At 39.1% G+C, this 18,556-nt stretch overlaps 1 protein-coding gene across 2 annotated transcripts in view; it reads right to left on the reverse strand.

Annotated features, from left to right (window-relative positions):
* Nucleotides 1-571: 571 nt before the first annotated feature.
* Nucleotides 572-18,556, reverse strand: part of Stam (signal transducing adaptor molecule) — a 205,710-nt gene continuing 187,725 nt past the window's right edge. For both annotated transcript variants that reach the window (XM_067151811.2, XM_067151810.2), the window contains exon 11: nucleotides 572-1,450. In XM_067151811.2, the coding sequence (XP_067007912.1) occupies nucleotides 1,333-1,450 (118 nt within the window). In that variant the 3' untranslated portion in view covers nucleotides 572-1,332. The remainder of the gene's footprint in view (nucleotides 1,451-18,556) is intronic.

Below are 18,556 nucleotides of genomic sequence, written 5' to 3' on the forward strand. Positions count from 1 at the left end.
GCTACCCCTCCACGTTCCGGAACGTGCGGTCTATTATGACGCGGAGCGGATAAATTTCGAGTTGAAATTACTCTGTAACGTACTATTGTTTTAAAATGTAAAGGCAGTTTCGAATTAAAAGTCTGAATTTCGGTAATGGGGCCGACATTGTACTTCGAATTACGAATTATCCGTATTTCGAATTAAACAATTGAAATAACATGCAAAACTGTATCTCATGTTTCCGGGAACGAGAGCTTCTTCGAATTAGGCGGGATTTTGAATTAACCGATTTCGAATTATCGAGGTTCTTCTGTACTGTAATTCACTTCTATACAAAGGAACCTTAGATTACTGATGTAATCGTATCTGAAACAGAACACAATATTTTTGTTTTACTTCTACACTGATGTGTCTTCTTATTCCAATACAATAGTAAAAATATTTCATTAAATTTTATGTTCCATAGTATTACGTAAATTTCTATAAAATATTTCACTGTAATATTTAGTCTCTAAATAAACTGAAAAAAAGAAAGAAAGTATTTTCATTGGGGGAAATGGTACAAGGGATACTTCATCACATGATGCAATTATTGACACAGATTCAATCTGGAATTTTAATTTGAAATCATATACAACAATTTAATACAATATAGTAAATAGTTCTTTTTCTTACAGGCCCTTCTTAGAATTATATGTACAACTGCAAATTCTGTTAACATGTACAATTAGTGAAAACTTAGTAGCGATCGTTACTTCTTCCTTCCGCAAACAAATTGTAACCTATGTGGTTATACTACCTCACCCAAGACACATTCCTTCAATGAAAGGAACAAGGGGTCGACCGTGTCGTCCTTCAAATGCTGTTCGACAGCTAACAATCTATCCAAATGTCAGCTTTAGTACCTAACGTGTTAGCAGCCTTAATATAGTTCATTGAAAAACTGTTTAAGGCCACATGGACAAATGGCTGCCACATTTCTACAGGCGCTACACTCAATCACTGTACACTATAATAGTAATGAGTAGCACGAAAGACGTATAACACATTAATATCACAACTTACAAAAACCCAACACAGACAGTAACCTGAGCTGGAATATGCCAGGGGGGAGCAGGGGGCAAAGATCATACAGTGTAATGCATTCTTATAAATATCCATACAATGAAAAATTTCATCTATAATCATCCTAATGTACAGTTTTTAAATTAATTTCTTTCATCCAAAACAAAATAAAATCAACATTTCTACAGATTGATCTGCACAGAATGATAGAATTTCCCTCTCTGACCCCCATGAAGCATTATCACTAGTCACCATTGCACCCTCCAACACTATTCAAGATAACGTTCACAAGAGGGGCTGGCTGTTGGGTGGATAGCCTGTACCCGATCCAGGTGGCGCTGGTTGCTGTTGGCCAGGGAACGTGGAGGGCTGCATGCTAGGGGTTCCGTACGGTCCCATCCCACTGCAACATCAAATAACAATATCAGCCGCTATGAATTAAAAACAAAATACACAAACCCTTGCAATACACGAGAACTATTTTTGGTGAATGATGAATTAACATATCCTAGTAGTGAAGAACAGCTGGGCAGCTGATACAAGTATACCCACAAAACAGTTCAAACTAAAATGAGATTTTGAGAACACAAGCAGAATTTCACACTCCACAAAACTATTTTACATATGTGTGTACATGATTATATAAAAATATTATGGTACTGGAAGCTAAAATATTGTGCGTTATGAAATCTAGTCATGCATAAATGTAACTACTATAACTAATGAAAAGGCAAATTTACATAATAAATGGATGTTATTCATAATCACATTGGTAAGTTTGATAAATACACAGTTCAAAGAAATTATGGGAAGATGTTTCTGAACGTATGCCATGCTCCACAAAACACTACCTCACACCCAGGTATATTACCAACTAAACCTTTATTCTTTACTGTTTAAGTATACAAAAGAACATCGATGCATTCGCGTTCATTTTCAGAATTCAAACGGATAAGTCCAAATAGAGGCAAAAACAAAGTGATAACAGTCCTCCAGGGTGGATTTTTATCACAGTTCGAGAGCTTCTGTATGGTGTATGTCCTCCACGAGCATTTAACACAGCATGGCATCTATGTGGCATGCTCCGTACAAGTCGACGGAGGTCACGTTGCGGTATCAGGTCCCATTCTTCAATAAGAGCCTGTTCAAGGTCTCTGAGAGTTTGTGGTGGAACTAGACGCCCACGAACACTTCTGTCAAGACTATCCCACACATGCTTGATGGGATTAAGGTTGGGAATCACTGCTGGCCATTCCATGTCTTGAATGCCGAGTTCTCGCAAAACAGCTCTGGTGATGCACACTACACCAGCCCTGGCATTTTCGTGAAGTACAAATTCAGGGTCAACACCGTATGCAGCAACCAACACATGTTATAGCAGTATCTGCTCGATGTACTCCGCAGCGGCAAGATTACCACGGACGATGACAAGATCTGAACGGCAATCAATACTGATGCCACCCCACACCATAACAGAACCTTGTCCAAATCGGTCACCTTCCTGGACAACATTTGGCATGTACTGCTCACCACGGCGCCTCCATACACACTGACGTCCATCATGCTGTCAGGGATAATCTGTACTAGTCTGAGCAACACAGGTCTCCATTGGCGAAGGTTGCCAGTTGACATGGGTACGAGCAAACAGAAGGCGAGCTGCGCGATGTTCCTGCGTTAAACGGGGCACTCGACCAGGATGTCTGGGTCATAAGGACACTTTTCTTAACCAGTACCTTACTGTCTGGTCAGACACCGTGACTCTAGTGACCCTCCTGAGGTCTTGTTGCAGTTCTCTGGCAGCTGTTGAACGACGCCGCAACACACAGTAGGCCATATCGGTTGATCCTGTGGGGCTGTCAAGCGTCCACGACCTTGTCCAACCCTCGTTGTGAACTGGCCTGTCTCACTGTAGCAATTCCACAAGCAGTGAATAAGTGATAGAGAGATATTGAGATCCACAGCAACATGACAGCCCTTGCAACTTGAAGCTCGCTAAGATGTCTCGTGGGATGTGCTGGTTTATGTACAATGTGCTCAAATGACTGCAGTAGTCTGTGTACCTCACGACACACAGACGCACTGCTAATTCACTTTGTTTTGAGGGGTCCCCTGACAGTTTAATGCATGGCTGCAACTACAGATGGAGTATAACTTCAATTTGACATACCCTGAGTAGCTAAGGTCTCCAGGTATGCTGTACGATCATTTGAACCCCATCTACCAAATTAATGTTCACATACCAGATGTTATAAAACATGTTCCCCTAATTTTTTTGAACTGTGTATAATGAAATTTATTGCTTTTATCAGTGATTTTACGAAATTCCCAAAAGAAGCTGGCTTCTTTAACAAATAGACTTTTTTAAATGTCATTTAAAAAACACAATTAACTCAAAATAAATGCTCAACTCTTAAAATATGTAAAAATTAATTACAATTATTTTTGGTAGATTTTAATTCTCAATAATAATAATAATAATAATAATAATAATAATAATAATAATAATAATAATAATAATAATAATTAGATAATACCCATCTCCCATAATCTTGGAAACCATAGATTAGGGAGAGGGTATTGTTTATTGTAATCTCTTCTTAATGCAGCACACAAAAGTTAATATCCTTCAGCGTAGTTGTAAAACACAAATAAATCAAAATAAAACAATGTCCGGAAAACACAGATGATTTACAAATTGAACAGAGAAAGAATAGCCTGGAATTAATGTTGGAATTATGTTAATAAACGGAAACAGCAATGAATACCAATATTGTCTTTTCAGACTATTGAAAAAACTAAAAACAAGGCACATGCAGAGTAATAGAACTACTACGACAAAGTAGTTATATGCTATAACTCAAATCTATGTACCTACCTAATAGATCTACACTTCAACGGAGTTATATTGTCTAGGTTATCTTAGGCACAATTCTGTTCCTGACTGACATGTATCACTTCTATTCCTTCCACCAGTTTCCTACTCCACATTCCCCTAATAATGTTAAATAATTTTGCAATTCTGCCCGGGTGCATTCCTTCTCTGTTCAATAACTTTACAACTGTATACAGCTGATTTTCTTTATCAATTTTTCTTACATCCTCTTCATCTATAAATTTCTCTTGTATTTGCCTTGTCTAAACAATCTTTTATAAGGTGTGTCCATCCCATTTCTTCAGAACATAGTAAACATTTATTTTTATCCCTATTTTGTCTTGTCTTGTCTTATATGCTTTATTTGTGTGTATTAACACCATATTATACCCCTCATTCCCTTATATATTATAATCTCTACATTTATCCTCATTCTCCCACTTACATTACGAAATTTGTCTTACTTTAACATTGTGATGCAATATGTTGCTTTTCAATATCCTTAACTCTTAGAACTATTTTTTACAGTCCCTTTCCTAGTAATATCCCATTCCTACTGTTTCCCAAATGTTCCGTACCCCATCTACCCAGTATCGTTGGTTCTGATGTTTCATTTGGTGTAATAGTAGTAGTAGTAATAATAATAATAATAATAATAATAATAATAATAATAATAATATTATTATTATTATGATTTACATCCAACTAACTACTTTTATGGTTTTATGGTTTTCGGAGACGCCAAGGTGCCGGAATTTCGTCTCGCACAAGTTCTTTTGCGTGTCAGTAAATCTACCGACACGAGGCTGTCGTATTTGAACACCTTCAAACACCATCGGAGTCATTCAGCCCGGCTATTAATTCTCAAATTGAATGCTAATCGGCTTCATCTTTACAAAACTAATGAAAACTAGTTTTTGTAACTAAAAAGTAAACATTAACATTCAAACTGAACAAAGTACATATTTATGTAAAATTGTCTTTAAACTCTAATCATTCTCATTATTAAATCCATGAAAAAAAATATCTGTATACGACTTAAAACATTAGGCCTTATTTAAACATGGTAAACGATTATGGCATTTTGAATAATGCAATTTCTCTTACCTCCTACACTTGAATTTCATGGATTTACATTTACCTTTGCATTGACATGTCAGGTACCCCTCGTCATCATTTCACCTTTTCTAGCTGACACTGGGTGGGGGGGCAAATATGGTTCCTCTCAAATTCGTCCCGTCTCTCCACCATTCCTCATCCAACGCTGTGTTCCAGTTCAGGTTCTGTTATCCTGTGCTGTTCCTCGCTTCCCTGTCATCTGTCTTGGCAGCCTTTCTTCTTTCATCAGCTTGGCATGTTCAATCTATTCTGTTCCAATTTGTAGTTTAGTTTTTGCACATTTAGCCATTTTTATATGTCCTCTTTTCTCACTCTATCCCTCCTTATCTTCTATACTCTACTCTCAGAGTCATTGTCCAGGTTTCTGCTGTGTATGTAAGTAATATTCCCTGTTTCCTTTAGCCTTCACCAGTACATATTTTTTCTATATTAATCTCTCTACATGGTGGTAAAAGGCATTCTCCAATTGTATCCTTTAACTAATTTCCATATACGATCTTCCACTTTGTCAGATCACTTCCCAAGTATTTAAGGTTCCTTGTCTCCAATTCTGATTGCTCCTTTTCTTCCTCCACTCATCACCATTGTCTAGCTCTTCTCTCAATCCCCATTGTTCAATCCTTCTATTCATTACATTCAGCTGCTGTTGTATCTCCACCTCAACTTCTCCCCAGACCACATCATCATTCACACCCACAAACACTTCCTTGCTGCCTTTACAATGGATGTCATCCATCACCATCATGAACAGTTTTAGACCATTGCCAATTTCAAACCGAACGTTGTAGCTACAACAGTTATCATATACTGCCTTCATCACTGGTCGCCATGACACCGTGGTTGGCCAGTTCACCATTTGAATGTTGGCCGGCAGGGTAGGGGACGTGATGGTATACAATTTCTTATCACTAGATTGCGTGCCAAAAGCCTGAATTAAATTCCAAATTTCTCCGCACTGGAGTGAGGGCATAGGACGCTGTCGATGGGGATTCATCCGTAACTCATTATCATCATCCCAAATCCAGACGTGCAGGTCGCTTATGGGCGTCCAATAGAAAGACCTGCAGCTGACGAGCCGAACATGTCTTTGGACACTCCCGGCACTAAGTCATATGATACATAAATAAAATAAATCATTGTTATTAGTTCCTTGCCAATGCCCCTGTGTGCCACGCTTTCCCAAATTCTTGCTACACGGATGCTCTTGTATAAAAGTCATTATTATATCCTTCCCATATTCCCAGCTCTCCTCCATGATCTGTCTCAGGAGGAAAATGAGTTCTACTATTGATCTTTCACTTCGGAATCCAAATTGTTCCTCTTCTCTAGTTGTTCTTTCCATTATCTTGGCAATATGGGAGGGGATAGTAACTCCTCTGTACTTACCACACACCTTCTCATCTCCTTTCTTGAATATTGGTATGACAATCCCCGTTTCCTCACCCTTGGGCACTTTTTCCTCACTCCATACACACCTGAGTATACAAGTCCACTGGAGTCTTGCTGGTCCTGCAGCCTCGATCATTTTTATGGCTACTTCATCTGTTCCCACACCTTTTCCCCGTCGCCATCTCTTAAACTGCCCATTCCACCTCTGTCATTGTAATGCCAGATTCCGTCCCTGTTACTGCTTGTAATGCTGCTGCCACGTCCAGCAGTTCACTGTTCATTATCTCTTCCAGGTTTGTCAGTATTACTCCTCCTTTATTCTTCACAAACCCTGTATTCTCAGCTGAATCCTACACTTTCCTATAATTCCAAATAATAAATTTCACACAGTTCAAATCCTTTACTTCCTGAGTAAATGTTTCCCAACTTTTCTTAGGCCACTACATTTTTGCAAACTCTTCATTTCCATGTATCTCGCTATACTCTCTTCAGTCTCGTGTGTTTCGCATTGCTTCCAAGTTTTCTTCTTTTCCTTCGCTTAATCTTTCATTCTACCATACCACCAATTTGTCTCTCTCTCTTACCTTTTCTGATGTTTTGCCACATGTTTTCTCTACACACCTTACAAACGCAATCTTAAAATTATTCCATTTCTCTTCAACACGACTAATATCTGTCCTTGGTATCAGCTGAATTCTTCTTGAACTTCGTTTTGCTTCAATCTCCAGACCCTAATCTTTCTTTCTTGTTTTGTGACTTTGCATATTTCGAGTTCTGCTGTCACTGCTCTATGGTGACCCCCAAAGGCTTCCTTCTTGAGTCTCTCCATCCATACCTGGTAATCTTCTTGCTATTTTCCTTCCTGAACCATGTGTTTCCTCTAGTGTAAGTCCATTAACATAACCCCCTCCTTGATTATCCATATCAACATGGCCCAACAATCTCCCTCTTTCCACTTGTGCATTCTGATTTCCCATTATAATTACTTCAATGTCTTCTATACAATTTCTCCATTTCTTCAAGGAGTTGTTCTGTATGCTCTTCTTTATGTTTTAATTTTTTCTTTCACAGTTTGCATCACTCGCACCGACAGATAGGTCTTATGGCTAGGATGTGATAGGAAAGGCCTAGGAGTGGGAAGAAAGCTGCTCTGACCTTAATTAAGATACATCCGCAGCATTTTCCTGATGTGGAAATGGGAAACCATGGAACTTCATTTCAAATTTGTGGATTTCAGATCTCGATTATAATTACTTCCTTGTCTTCTATACACTCAATTTCTTCCAGGAATTGTTCTGTACGTACATACATACATACATAATCATTATAGGCTGCTTGAAGGGTTCCAGTGTTATTTCCTACACTACGAGAACTTATCTGTCTGTAGCCGCTGGGGGCCGAGCTATTTCTCGTCGCTCGACACTGTGCAGAATCGCTGGCTGTACAGTCTACTCTCCGGTACCCTTGAACACCTGAAATGGACAACTTTCTTACGCCCTCCCTGAAAGACAGTGACATATTCTTCTAATAAAATTGTTTCTCAGAGACAGCAAACTGGTTTCTCAAGTTGCTCCAGGTTTGTTCCCAGCTGATAAAATTCACACCATTTCAACAGCCAGTCAAACTGCCAGTACATTTCACGAGTCAACACTTGCTTTGCTAATCCTGCCAAGTCACCAGCTCACTCCACTTCTGCATTATTCTTCACATCTTAGGATGGTACAGATGTCATTACAACAGGAAAGATGTCTGAAAATTCATCATTTATATAATTTTCATTCAAAACGATGTATGGTTGAACCTTGATTCTCTGGACTTAAACAGGAATGAAGGTGATCTGAGATAATGAAAATCCAGATTGCAGAAAAATGCCATTGTACAATATATTGTTAAAACTTACCACGTACCTTTACAGGAATAACAGCTGAGCTACTTCAAGTAGTTTTAAGTTGTCGTAACTTATCACTTTAACACAAAATATTTATTCCTATCGTTTCAGAAATAAGGTACCGTACTGTAATCTATGTTAAATTATTTGTTCTGCATAATGAATGACTAATCATTTTTGCATAAAATAAAACGTATGAAAATTGTTTGCTAAACTTGATCCGGACTAAAGGGGGCCGAACAAGTTAGGTTCTACTCTAATGTGCTTCATGAACGGTACAGTGTTTTGAGGTGGTCTTTGCTTTTAAGATTTGTTAGGGCATCATTACGACGAGAAGATGTCGCAAGGCCAACTTTTATAAGTACACCAAACATTGTCCTTTTGTTGTTGTTGTTGTTAATCATGGAGCCTCTTTTTTCAGAGGTCAACACAGTTAATAGAACTTATGATCTTTTCATCCTGACAAAACACAAAATGTAATTTATATAAACTGGGTACTGTTCACAATGACCTCACTTTCGTCTGGTAGCGAAAAGGGAGACGCAACTGCTTTCTAAGTGTGAAGAAACTCTGGGAGATTCACTTACTAACATTTGCCAACAATATACAGTTATTCTTTGTTACTCTGTCTGCATTTAACATGCTTCTTCTATAATTCTGTTACAGAACTCATGACCATCATCACTAACACTTTTTCTATTATTTTTTTACAATTTGCTTTGTCACTCCGACACAGATAGGTCTTACGGCAACGATCCGATAGAAAAGGGCTAGTAATGGGAAGGAAGAGACTGTGGTCTTAAGGTACAGCCCCAGCAACTGCCTGGTGTAAAAATCGGTAGAAATATGGAAAACCATGTTAAGGGCTGCCACTCGCTCCATCTGTAACACTCTTGAAATTGTGAAAATATCCAACATCTTTCTCTGTATGTCAAGTCAAGATGGCAGAGCGCTCAGTCTTGTAAATCTGCAAGATAAACAGCAGCTAAGTGTCATTCGTGACCTAATCTTGATAGTTTCAATAATCACCGTCCAAGACTGACAACAATCATGACGCTATGGGATGTAGTATCGGCTATTGAAGATGCAATGCAGCATTTCCACGCCCCAACCAGTAGCACCAGCTGCGAGGAGAAACTACAGCGGCTGGAGGAGGAGTTCTGTGAAATTTCAAGAGAAAGTGTCCGGTGAACTGAAAGACACAAAAAACAATATTTTAAAAATAGAGGAAAAGCTGGATGAGCAAAGCGAACGGACGGACACAGCGGAACAATATAGCCGCCGAAACAGTCTAATTTTGCATGGCATCCCGGATGCACCAGGTAAAAACATGTACACTGAAGTAATATCAACTATTAAAGGTCAGGTTGGTTTGAAACGAAGAGTGGAGTCCAGCAAGGAAGTTGTCTTTCACCACTTCTCTTCAGAATCATAATGGATGAAGTTTTAAAAGCGGTTAAGAGAAAGGATCCAACAACCAATGCCCTGGTTTTCGCTGATGATGTAATGGTATGGGGTGAGACAGAAGCGGAAGTACAAACTAAACTAGATCTCTGGCATGAAGCTTTTACAAACCTAGGTCACAAAATCAGTTGGCTTGGTGATGAGTAGAAATTTTCCAACTGTTCATCTAAGAATTGGAGATGAGGAGATGGATATTGTAGAAAACTTCCAGTATTTAGGTAGTGTTCTGTCATCAGACAATACAATACATCAAGAGATTAGTAACAGAATGCAGAAAGCTTCCAAATTCTATCATGCTGTACGTCAAATACTTTGGGATGAAACATTTCCGTTAGTTTCCAAGATCAGCTTGTACTAAATATATGATACTATAATCTATCAGCTTCATTGTCCGTATTGATGAATTAAGAATGCTTCATACTTGCATTCAAAATATGAGGCGTTTAGTATCAAAACCGGCCAAGTCACTGAAGGCTTATTTTTCAATATGGATGAAAAATCTGTAGAGACAAAGCAATGATAGTCATAAAAGTTTTTTTTTCATAGGTACATTCTTAATGGTTTATTATTTAAGTTACACTGTTTTGAGAAATATGACTCAAAATGAACCCATCTTTTTCGTTAATATAAATTTTGACTTGGCTGTTTTTGTTGCAATTTTGTGTAATTTTAGGCTTTTTTCTAAAACTGTATTCTATTTAAATTCCAAACACTTGTGAAAAAGGCAATAAACTGACAAGCTAATTACTTTTCTTTATTGCAATTAATAAAAAGCATTTCAGCATAAATGGAATAATAATATATGAAGAAGAACATCAGAAAGCTAAGGAGAATACAAAATAGGATTTCTCTTACTAAACGTTTGTAGTTCACTTAGATCTTGAACACAGTAAAATAAAACGATCAGCAATAATAGTCACTTACATTAATAGAATCATTATTAAGATAGGTACTGTTCACACATACTATATAATATTGCTGTTTTAAGTCTTCAATTTGCTCTTATTTATTATACAACTTCAGGCATTTCATGTGGACTATTGCTGCAGACTCCAGAGACAGTTTTGGAACTCCCATGACCAGTGAAAGCTGTTTCTCTTGCTAATATTATAGTTTTATAAAACTGCAGTGCCATGTTGAGCCAAGGTGGTTCTGCAAGAGAATTTTGTATGTCTTTTGTTTTAGAGACAGGGAGAGTAATGCTTTTGACCACTCTGCGAGGTGTCATTTGAGCCAGCGATTTACCGCTTTTACACAGACTTCAGTACTTCCCAAGATCATTATTGTAAAATACCTCACCATTTACATGAACAGAATTTTGTGCGAGAAACTTTGATAATCTGTAGTAAAATAAAATTAAATATTATTCTTACCACACCCGTTTTCGTTGTTGTGATTTCCAATGTGATGTATCTCTTGTTCCCTTTCTTTCACTTGATCTGGGGTTTCATCTATTTATGTTTCCATAATGTAGGACAAGGTACGAAAATAAATTTTTCAGTTCACCACTCGGAAAAATATACACGTTATACTACACAACAATGACAAAAGACGAGCACACAGGAAATAGGATTGCTTTTGCTCAAATGATGATAAGAAGCCTGCGAATACGTATTTCAGTGTTGCAAACGAACAAAATAGGAAATATTATGACTTCAAAGAATATACAATACATGGAATGATTTTGCCTACTGATATTATCACATTGTTGCATAATGTAACAACACAAGTTTCCAGACTAAAATGCTGCAATATGACATGGCCGGTTTTGAATTCACTGCCAGCATGACTTGGGCCATTCTGTTGCACGACCAAGAATTCAGTGCTCTATAACATGAAGACATGGGTGATTTTAAAGCATATTCTTGTTTCACCTGATAGTGCTATACTTCTACTTAACTCATTTTCGTAAATTTTGTGACTTGGCCGGTTTTGATACTGGACGCCTCATATCTAGTACCTATATCGACGTATGGCCTGGAAGCAGCAACACTTACTGGACCAACAAAGAGTGGTCTTCAGGCAACAGAAATGAAGTTCCTCCATTCTTGTCTATAAAAAACAAAAATGGATAAAATAAGGAATGTGGATATCCGACAACAGCTTGGATTGGAAAGAAGCTTGCTGGAGACTCGAAGTTAAGAGATTGCAATGGTATGGTTACATGAAAATAATGAACCCTCACAGGACTCCTCGAACATACTTTGACCACAATGTTCCTGGGAAGAGACCAAGAGGAAGACCTCGTGATGTTTGAGAAAAACAGATAATGAAGGACCTTGAAATTAGAGATGTGAACTGGCGTCGCATATATGAGCAGCATCTGTGGATGGATAGAACAAACTGGAGGAGACTCGTACACAACTGCACCCGGCTTGCTGGAGCGAAGAAATGATGGTGATGATGATGAAAGAAAAGCTGGATAGAGAGATTAATACATCGGACATTGACCATTGCCTAGGTGTTCCGAAGCGAACAACGGCTGATGTGGTTGCCACGGGTAAATGCCCTTTGATTATTAAGTTCCTGTAGTACCAGGATCGTGACCCCATGTGGAGGGCTAAATGCCAGCTAAAAGGCATGCGCCTCCTCCTGACGGAATCGCTCATGGGCACCAGGAAAAATATCTTAAATCGTGTTTAGAGCCAGGACGGTCGCATCGTTGTGCTATGTGACAATGGATAAAAAGTGTTTATTTCTACAATGGTACAACTTGTTAGTCTAATGTAAAAACATGAGTGAGCATTGATACGGGCTCATTACCGAAATGGCATTAACGCATAATGTTGTAGTTTTAAGTAAATGTGAGAGAGAGAGAGAGAGAGAGAGAGAGAGAGAGAGAGAGAGAGAGAGTGTGTGTGTGTGGAAGTGACTGTGTCCGTGGAAGTACTTGTGAAGAAAATAAGGTAAGTAAGCAGAAGTATTTTCTAGACAATGGGTAGTCACAATACAAGTGTTGTTTCTTCTGACTGCAGTGACCTGGTCCCACCCCCTCCCCAGTCGCCCATCTCACCTTACCCTTCAACAACATTAAAGGGAGACATTCTCAGGGAAAGTCTTGCAAGCGATCAGCGAGCCCTACAGTGCTGCCACATTAACGCGCTATCATTAATGGCTCACATTGATGAAATACAATCCCCCTTGCACTGCATATGTGTAACAGACTTGGTTACAACCCTCACTAACCTCAGGCTTGTTGAATTATGTAACATGACTTTACATCACTTAGTCCAGGGCCTTCCAACTCTAGCACTTAGTGCCGGGGCACACCAGCGCTGCACTCAGCAGCACCGTTCCCCACCTACCCCACGCAGTGGTCGGCGCATGTGTGCGTAAGAGACAGTACATTCATTCTCACTCACTCACTCGCTCACTCTCTCTCTCTCTCTCCCTCTCCCCGTGTGTGTCATTCTTAGTAGAATCTATTCGACAGGACAGCGGAGCAGGTGGTTTCTCCTTCGTTAAAAATGTTGTTTAATCCTTCATGGCTGGATTAATATTTTGTTCTCAATTTCGAAGGGAAAGCTCAATGTTTAATTTGTCATGTCATTTTAAGTGTAAAGTCTTCAACCGTCCGACAACACTATCACAATAAAAATGTTTCAACGTATGATGACACTGTTGGCGCAGCATGAACCGAACAAATTGCTAAGCTAAAATCGGAATTGCCAAGTTCTTCAAAGATAAGTAATAACTTACTCATTAGGAATTTTTTTTACATGCAATTTAGGGGATTTATTTTCGTTTTTGGTTCTGTATTATTAACAACTGTTTAGAATTAGACTTAGATGTGCTGCTAAGAACACACACCAGGCAAGTCGGTGGTGTGGTTAGGGGCGCGCAGCTGTGAGCTTGCATCCGGGAGATGGTGGGTTCGAACCCCATTGTCGGCAGCCTTGAAGATGGTTTTCCGTGGTTTCCCATTTTCAAACCAAGAAAATGCTGAAGCTGTTCCTTAATTAAGGCCATGGCTGATTCTTTCCCACACCTAGCCTTTTCCTCTCCCATCGTCGCCATAAGACCTATCTGTGTCGGTGCGATGTAAAGCAAACTGCAAAATAACACAAAGATAATTATTTTATATGCCTTTGCTGGCAAGATGTAGTGTTTACAGTGCACTATGTCTTCTAGTATGGGCTATATCAAATTTGTTAATTTCATTGATCTGTCTCAGTCTCATCCTTGGCTTTGACGATATGAAAGTGACTGAGGTGTGAGTGATGCTAGTAATACCATTCCTTATGCAGCCAGTCCCTGTTATGAATGGTGTGAAAATATCACTCATAGGGTCGGTTGGTGCACGCATTTCAGTGGGTTTGGCAGACTGATATGTAATAGCAACATCTGGCTCGGTGAGGAAAGCAACGGGAAACTACCTCACTCCTCATTTCCCTAGTGTGCCTCTTCAGTGACGCCTAGGCTATTTATGACAGCTGTTGGCGGAGCTGCAGAGGATCAAACCAGCCTTCGGGCTGAATACCCAACGTACATACAATTATTTTATCTCCCTGTCCCACAGATACTAGAACCCAATACTTTAGAAGGCACAGTTTGGGCAAGTTATGGGCTATTGTTGCTCTGAAAATTGCAAAAAGTGGGCGACCCTTTACTGATGGTGAATTTGTAAAAGAATGTTTAGTAGAGAGCTCGGAAGTACTGTGTCCACGGGCTGAGTCTCACTTTGAGGCGATAACGTTGTCGAAACAAACCATCTCTCGTCATGTACAAGAACATGGCGCCAACCTGAAAGAGCAATTGCAGAACAAATGCGATACTTTTGAGAAATACTTGTTTGCTCGACTGCCGACAAAAGTCACACGGCACAGCTATTTTCGTCAGGGGAGTCGAAAACGACTTAGCTATAACTGAGGAACTACTGGACATCATTCCCCTCAAAGATACTACCACCAGCGCAGATATACTTGCAGCTGTTGAAGATGCAATGAGAGATATGGGCTTATCACTCGGAAACCTGTGTAGTGTCGCTACTGACGGAGCACCAGCAAAGTCGTCGGATGGGCAAGGTTTAGGAGGCCGCATCAAAACGAAGGTGCGCGATGCTGGGTTACCTCCAATATTATTGGTACATTGTGTTTTACATCAAGAACAATTACGTGCCAAAAACTTTCGCAACTTTAAATATGTTATGGATACTGTGTCAAAATGTGTAAATTTCTGCAGAAAGCAATGTTTGAACCATCGGCAGTTCAAAGAATTTTTAAAAGATCTCAAGGCAGAATTTAGCGACATTCCCTCTTATTGTATTGTGCGCTGGTTAAGATGCGCGAAAGTGCTAGCAACTTTATTTGCAATAATTGAAGAAATTGCTCTGTTCATGGAGATGGAAGGTTCTCCACTACCAAATTTGCAGAATAAACAATGGGTAGCCGACCTTGCTCTCTTGGCACACAGAGTCTTATTTGAATGATTTAAATATTTCATTGCAAGGGACAAACAAATTGATTAGTACCATGTGTGACAGAATTAAGGCTTTAAAACTGCAGAGTTTGTTATTGAATAGTCAGCTTGAAGCTGGAAATTGACTATTTTCATTCATTACCATCATTACATTTGTCTACATATGATAATCTTGGAGACTATCAAACGTCGTTACAGACTTTGCACTCTGAACTCAATGCCTGATTCAAAGAAATGAATGATATGGCACCTCAACTTGAAATATTTATGACCCCATTTCAGCGCGTCTTGAAAAATCACCAGCATATTTCCAAACAGAGCTGATAAAACTACAGTGCGACACAATCCTAAAGGACAGGTACTACCACTACAGCAGTGGTTTAATTTCCTTTTACAAAGGTGTTCAACCACAAGAATTTCCAAAACTTCAAGCAGTTGCCTTAAAATGTTCAGTACCACGTATGCATGCGAACAGATGTTTTCAATTCTGGATTTAAATAAATGTAGAACTAGGAGTTCTTTATTTGATGCTGATTTAGAGGCTGTACTTAGAATTTTTTCTCGCTTAACATGTTCATTTCTGTTGTCCCCTAAAGAAACGTCTTAACGAGGTTTTACTGTATTCTGTACACAAATGATATAACTGACCCTTCCTTACCTGCGAGCACTAAAGTCACGAGCATGTGTAAACATTTGTTCAACAAAGGTCACACATTGTACCTTGACGCTGGTATATGTCTCCAGACCTTTGTAAAAGTGTTAATGAAAAGCTAACAAATATTCTAGGAACTGTCAGGCCCAAAACAGAAACAACATGCCACCTGATATTTCATCTAAAGTACTGCAAAGAGGTGAATATCAAACTTGGTCGTCCAACAACATTTTGTGCCTGAAATGGAAGGTTAACAAAGATGTTCATTTTATTTCTTCAAAACATGCAACAGCTAGTATTACAGAAATGGCAAAACTCAGGAGAAAGTGTGGACTAGATTTACAAGACCAGGTTACAGCCCGTTTTCCTGTCATGAGGCGAACAGTCAAAGGGTATAAAAGAATATTTTTTTATCTTCTAGACATTTGTCTTTTCAATTCCTTTGTAGTGTACTGTATATTCTCACTGTTGGAGTGCAGGAAACCCTACTAACAGACTTCCGTGTGGTCGCAGTGACACTGTTACTTGCGACAGCGCAGCTGTCTGATTACAAGGTCAGGGGACGACCTTTACCTAATGCAACTCCTTTTAGGCTAAAAGATAGAAACTGGGCTCTTTTTCCCCACGCACATCGCTAGTAAAAAAACATACATACATACATACATAATCATTATAGACTGTTATGCCTTTCAGCGTTCAGTCTGCAAGCCTCTGAATTTACTAAACATCGCCACAATCCTCGATCAGTAAAATTAAAAAAAAAAAAAAACCCCTCTCCAAGTGATGTTTTGTGTGCTCAAAGCAGAAGAAAAGGAGGAAGACGTGACAGTGCAAGAAGTGCAAAATTCCACTACATCTCCCTGATTGCTTTGAAATCTTATCACACAAAAATATGATTTTTTTTTCTAGTTGCTTCACGTCGCACCGACTCAGATAGGTCTTATGGCGACGATGGGACAGGATAGGGCGAGGAGTGGGAAGGAATCGGCTGTGGCCTTAATTAAAGTACAGCCCCAGCATTTGTCTGGTGTGAAAATGGGAAACCACGGAAAACCATTTTCAGGGCTGCCGATAGTGGGGTTCGAACCTATCTCCCGAATACTGGACACTGGCCGCAATTAAGCGACTGCAGCTATCGAGCTCGGTAAAATATGATTTTAGGTGAGTACGTGTATTCATTCGCCTACTAACGAAATTTCAGGTTAACATCTTGTATAGTTTTCTTTTTGCAATCTGTTCTCCCTTGTGCTGCACATGCAACTTCTCTGCTGGGATTGAAATCTGTGTCAGTTAACATGCAGGGGTATTTAAATGAGAGTCCACTGGGTTAAAGAGGAACAATAAGTACACAAACAAAAGAGATTCCAGTCACATATAAGATTACAACTGTAAACTGGAATTACATCGCATTATAATTTGGATATTAATGTTGAATTTAACATGTTTTCTTCTTCTTATATGACCACATAGGATCACTTTAGTCAGTCCGTCGTTCAGGTCTCTTTGAAGGGATTGTTCGGGATTTGCGGTCTTCCCAGTACTTTTTCAGACGCTTCGATATTCGTGCCCTTTCCTCAGTTGAAAATATGCGTGTTGTTGGTTTGTTTTGTGTAAGGGTAAAGCAAAGGTTTGTATTCGTGAGTTTTGTATTCAATTTTATCTTATTTGTTTTATTACTTGATTATTGTTCAATCTTTTGGCTATTAATTTACTGATTATTGCGATACTTTCATGGCATTACGATTTAGGAAATGTAAGGGACCAAGTGCCAAATTCTGAATCTAATAGTTGTCCATGTATATGCAAGAAGCAACCTGTATCTCAACAACAGGCAATGGCTGTTTTTCTTTAAATGTAGCAGAGACCAAATGTTATTCCTTTAATGTAACTTTGGAATTTAGAAAGTAATTGGAGGACCCGTGCTGCTCCGCAGAAAGGTCAGATTACTCATCTTGATACGCCTGCCGTAGTCACATAGTTTTGCCTGCCCTTTTCAATGGTTTTATTAACATTTAATAAGAAGCGTGTTATGGTATGTTGCAGTTTGTAGTCAGAATTCATCCATTCTAACGCCATCGTGCCGTCTGTTTGGTAAAAATCTATACATATACTCGCTTTTTATATCTTGCAGTTCTTGATGTAAAGATTGGTATTTCATCGTAGAAGGCAATGGTATTTTTAATCGTACTACTTCTACATAGAACAGTTGTCTTGTGAGCTCATGGGTCAGCCTCAAAGGAGCGCTTTTGCCAGGCAGATTTATTAAGATATATGGCCTTCGCTCTTTCTAGTGTAGCTAGGTTATCCTCCGATAGGTGTTCCCAGGTAATGTCTACAGCATAAGTCGTGACGGCGTCTGTTTGTACGTAGACTTTTTTCTCTTAACAGCACGTAAGTTATTAGGAACGCTCTAACATCTGCTGAATATGTTCAGAAGTCAGGAAAGTTTAGAGAATCAGAGTATCTAGCAGCGAATAGCATTCTGCCAAGATAGTAATCAAACATGGCTGCATGCAATGACATTACCAAGGATGAAAATCACAATATTAATGAAAGTGTTCATCGCTTAGCAACCTGTTAAGTACAGAATGCTTTGCGGGTTAGGGTAAGCCTTCGCCTGTAATTATTGGAGCAATCATTTACGATTACTAAAAGTTGGCTGAACTTAGAGACCTATCAAGGCCTCATGATTCACCGGCAGGTAATT

Source organism: Anabrus simplex, chromosome 7 (genome assembly GCF_040414725.1).
Source record: "Anabrus simplex isolate iqAnaSimp1 chromosome 7, ASM4041472v1, whole genome shotgun sequence".
NCBI lineage: Eukaryota > Metazoa > Arthropoda > Insecta > Orthoptera > Tettigoniidae > Anabrus > Anabrus simplex.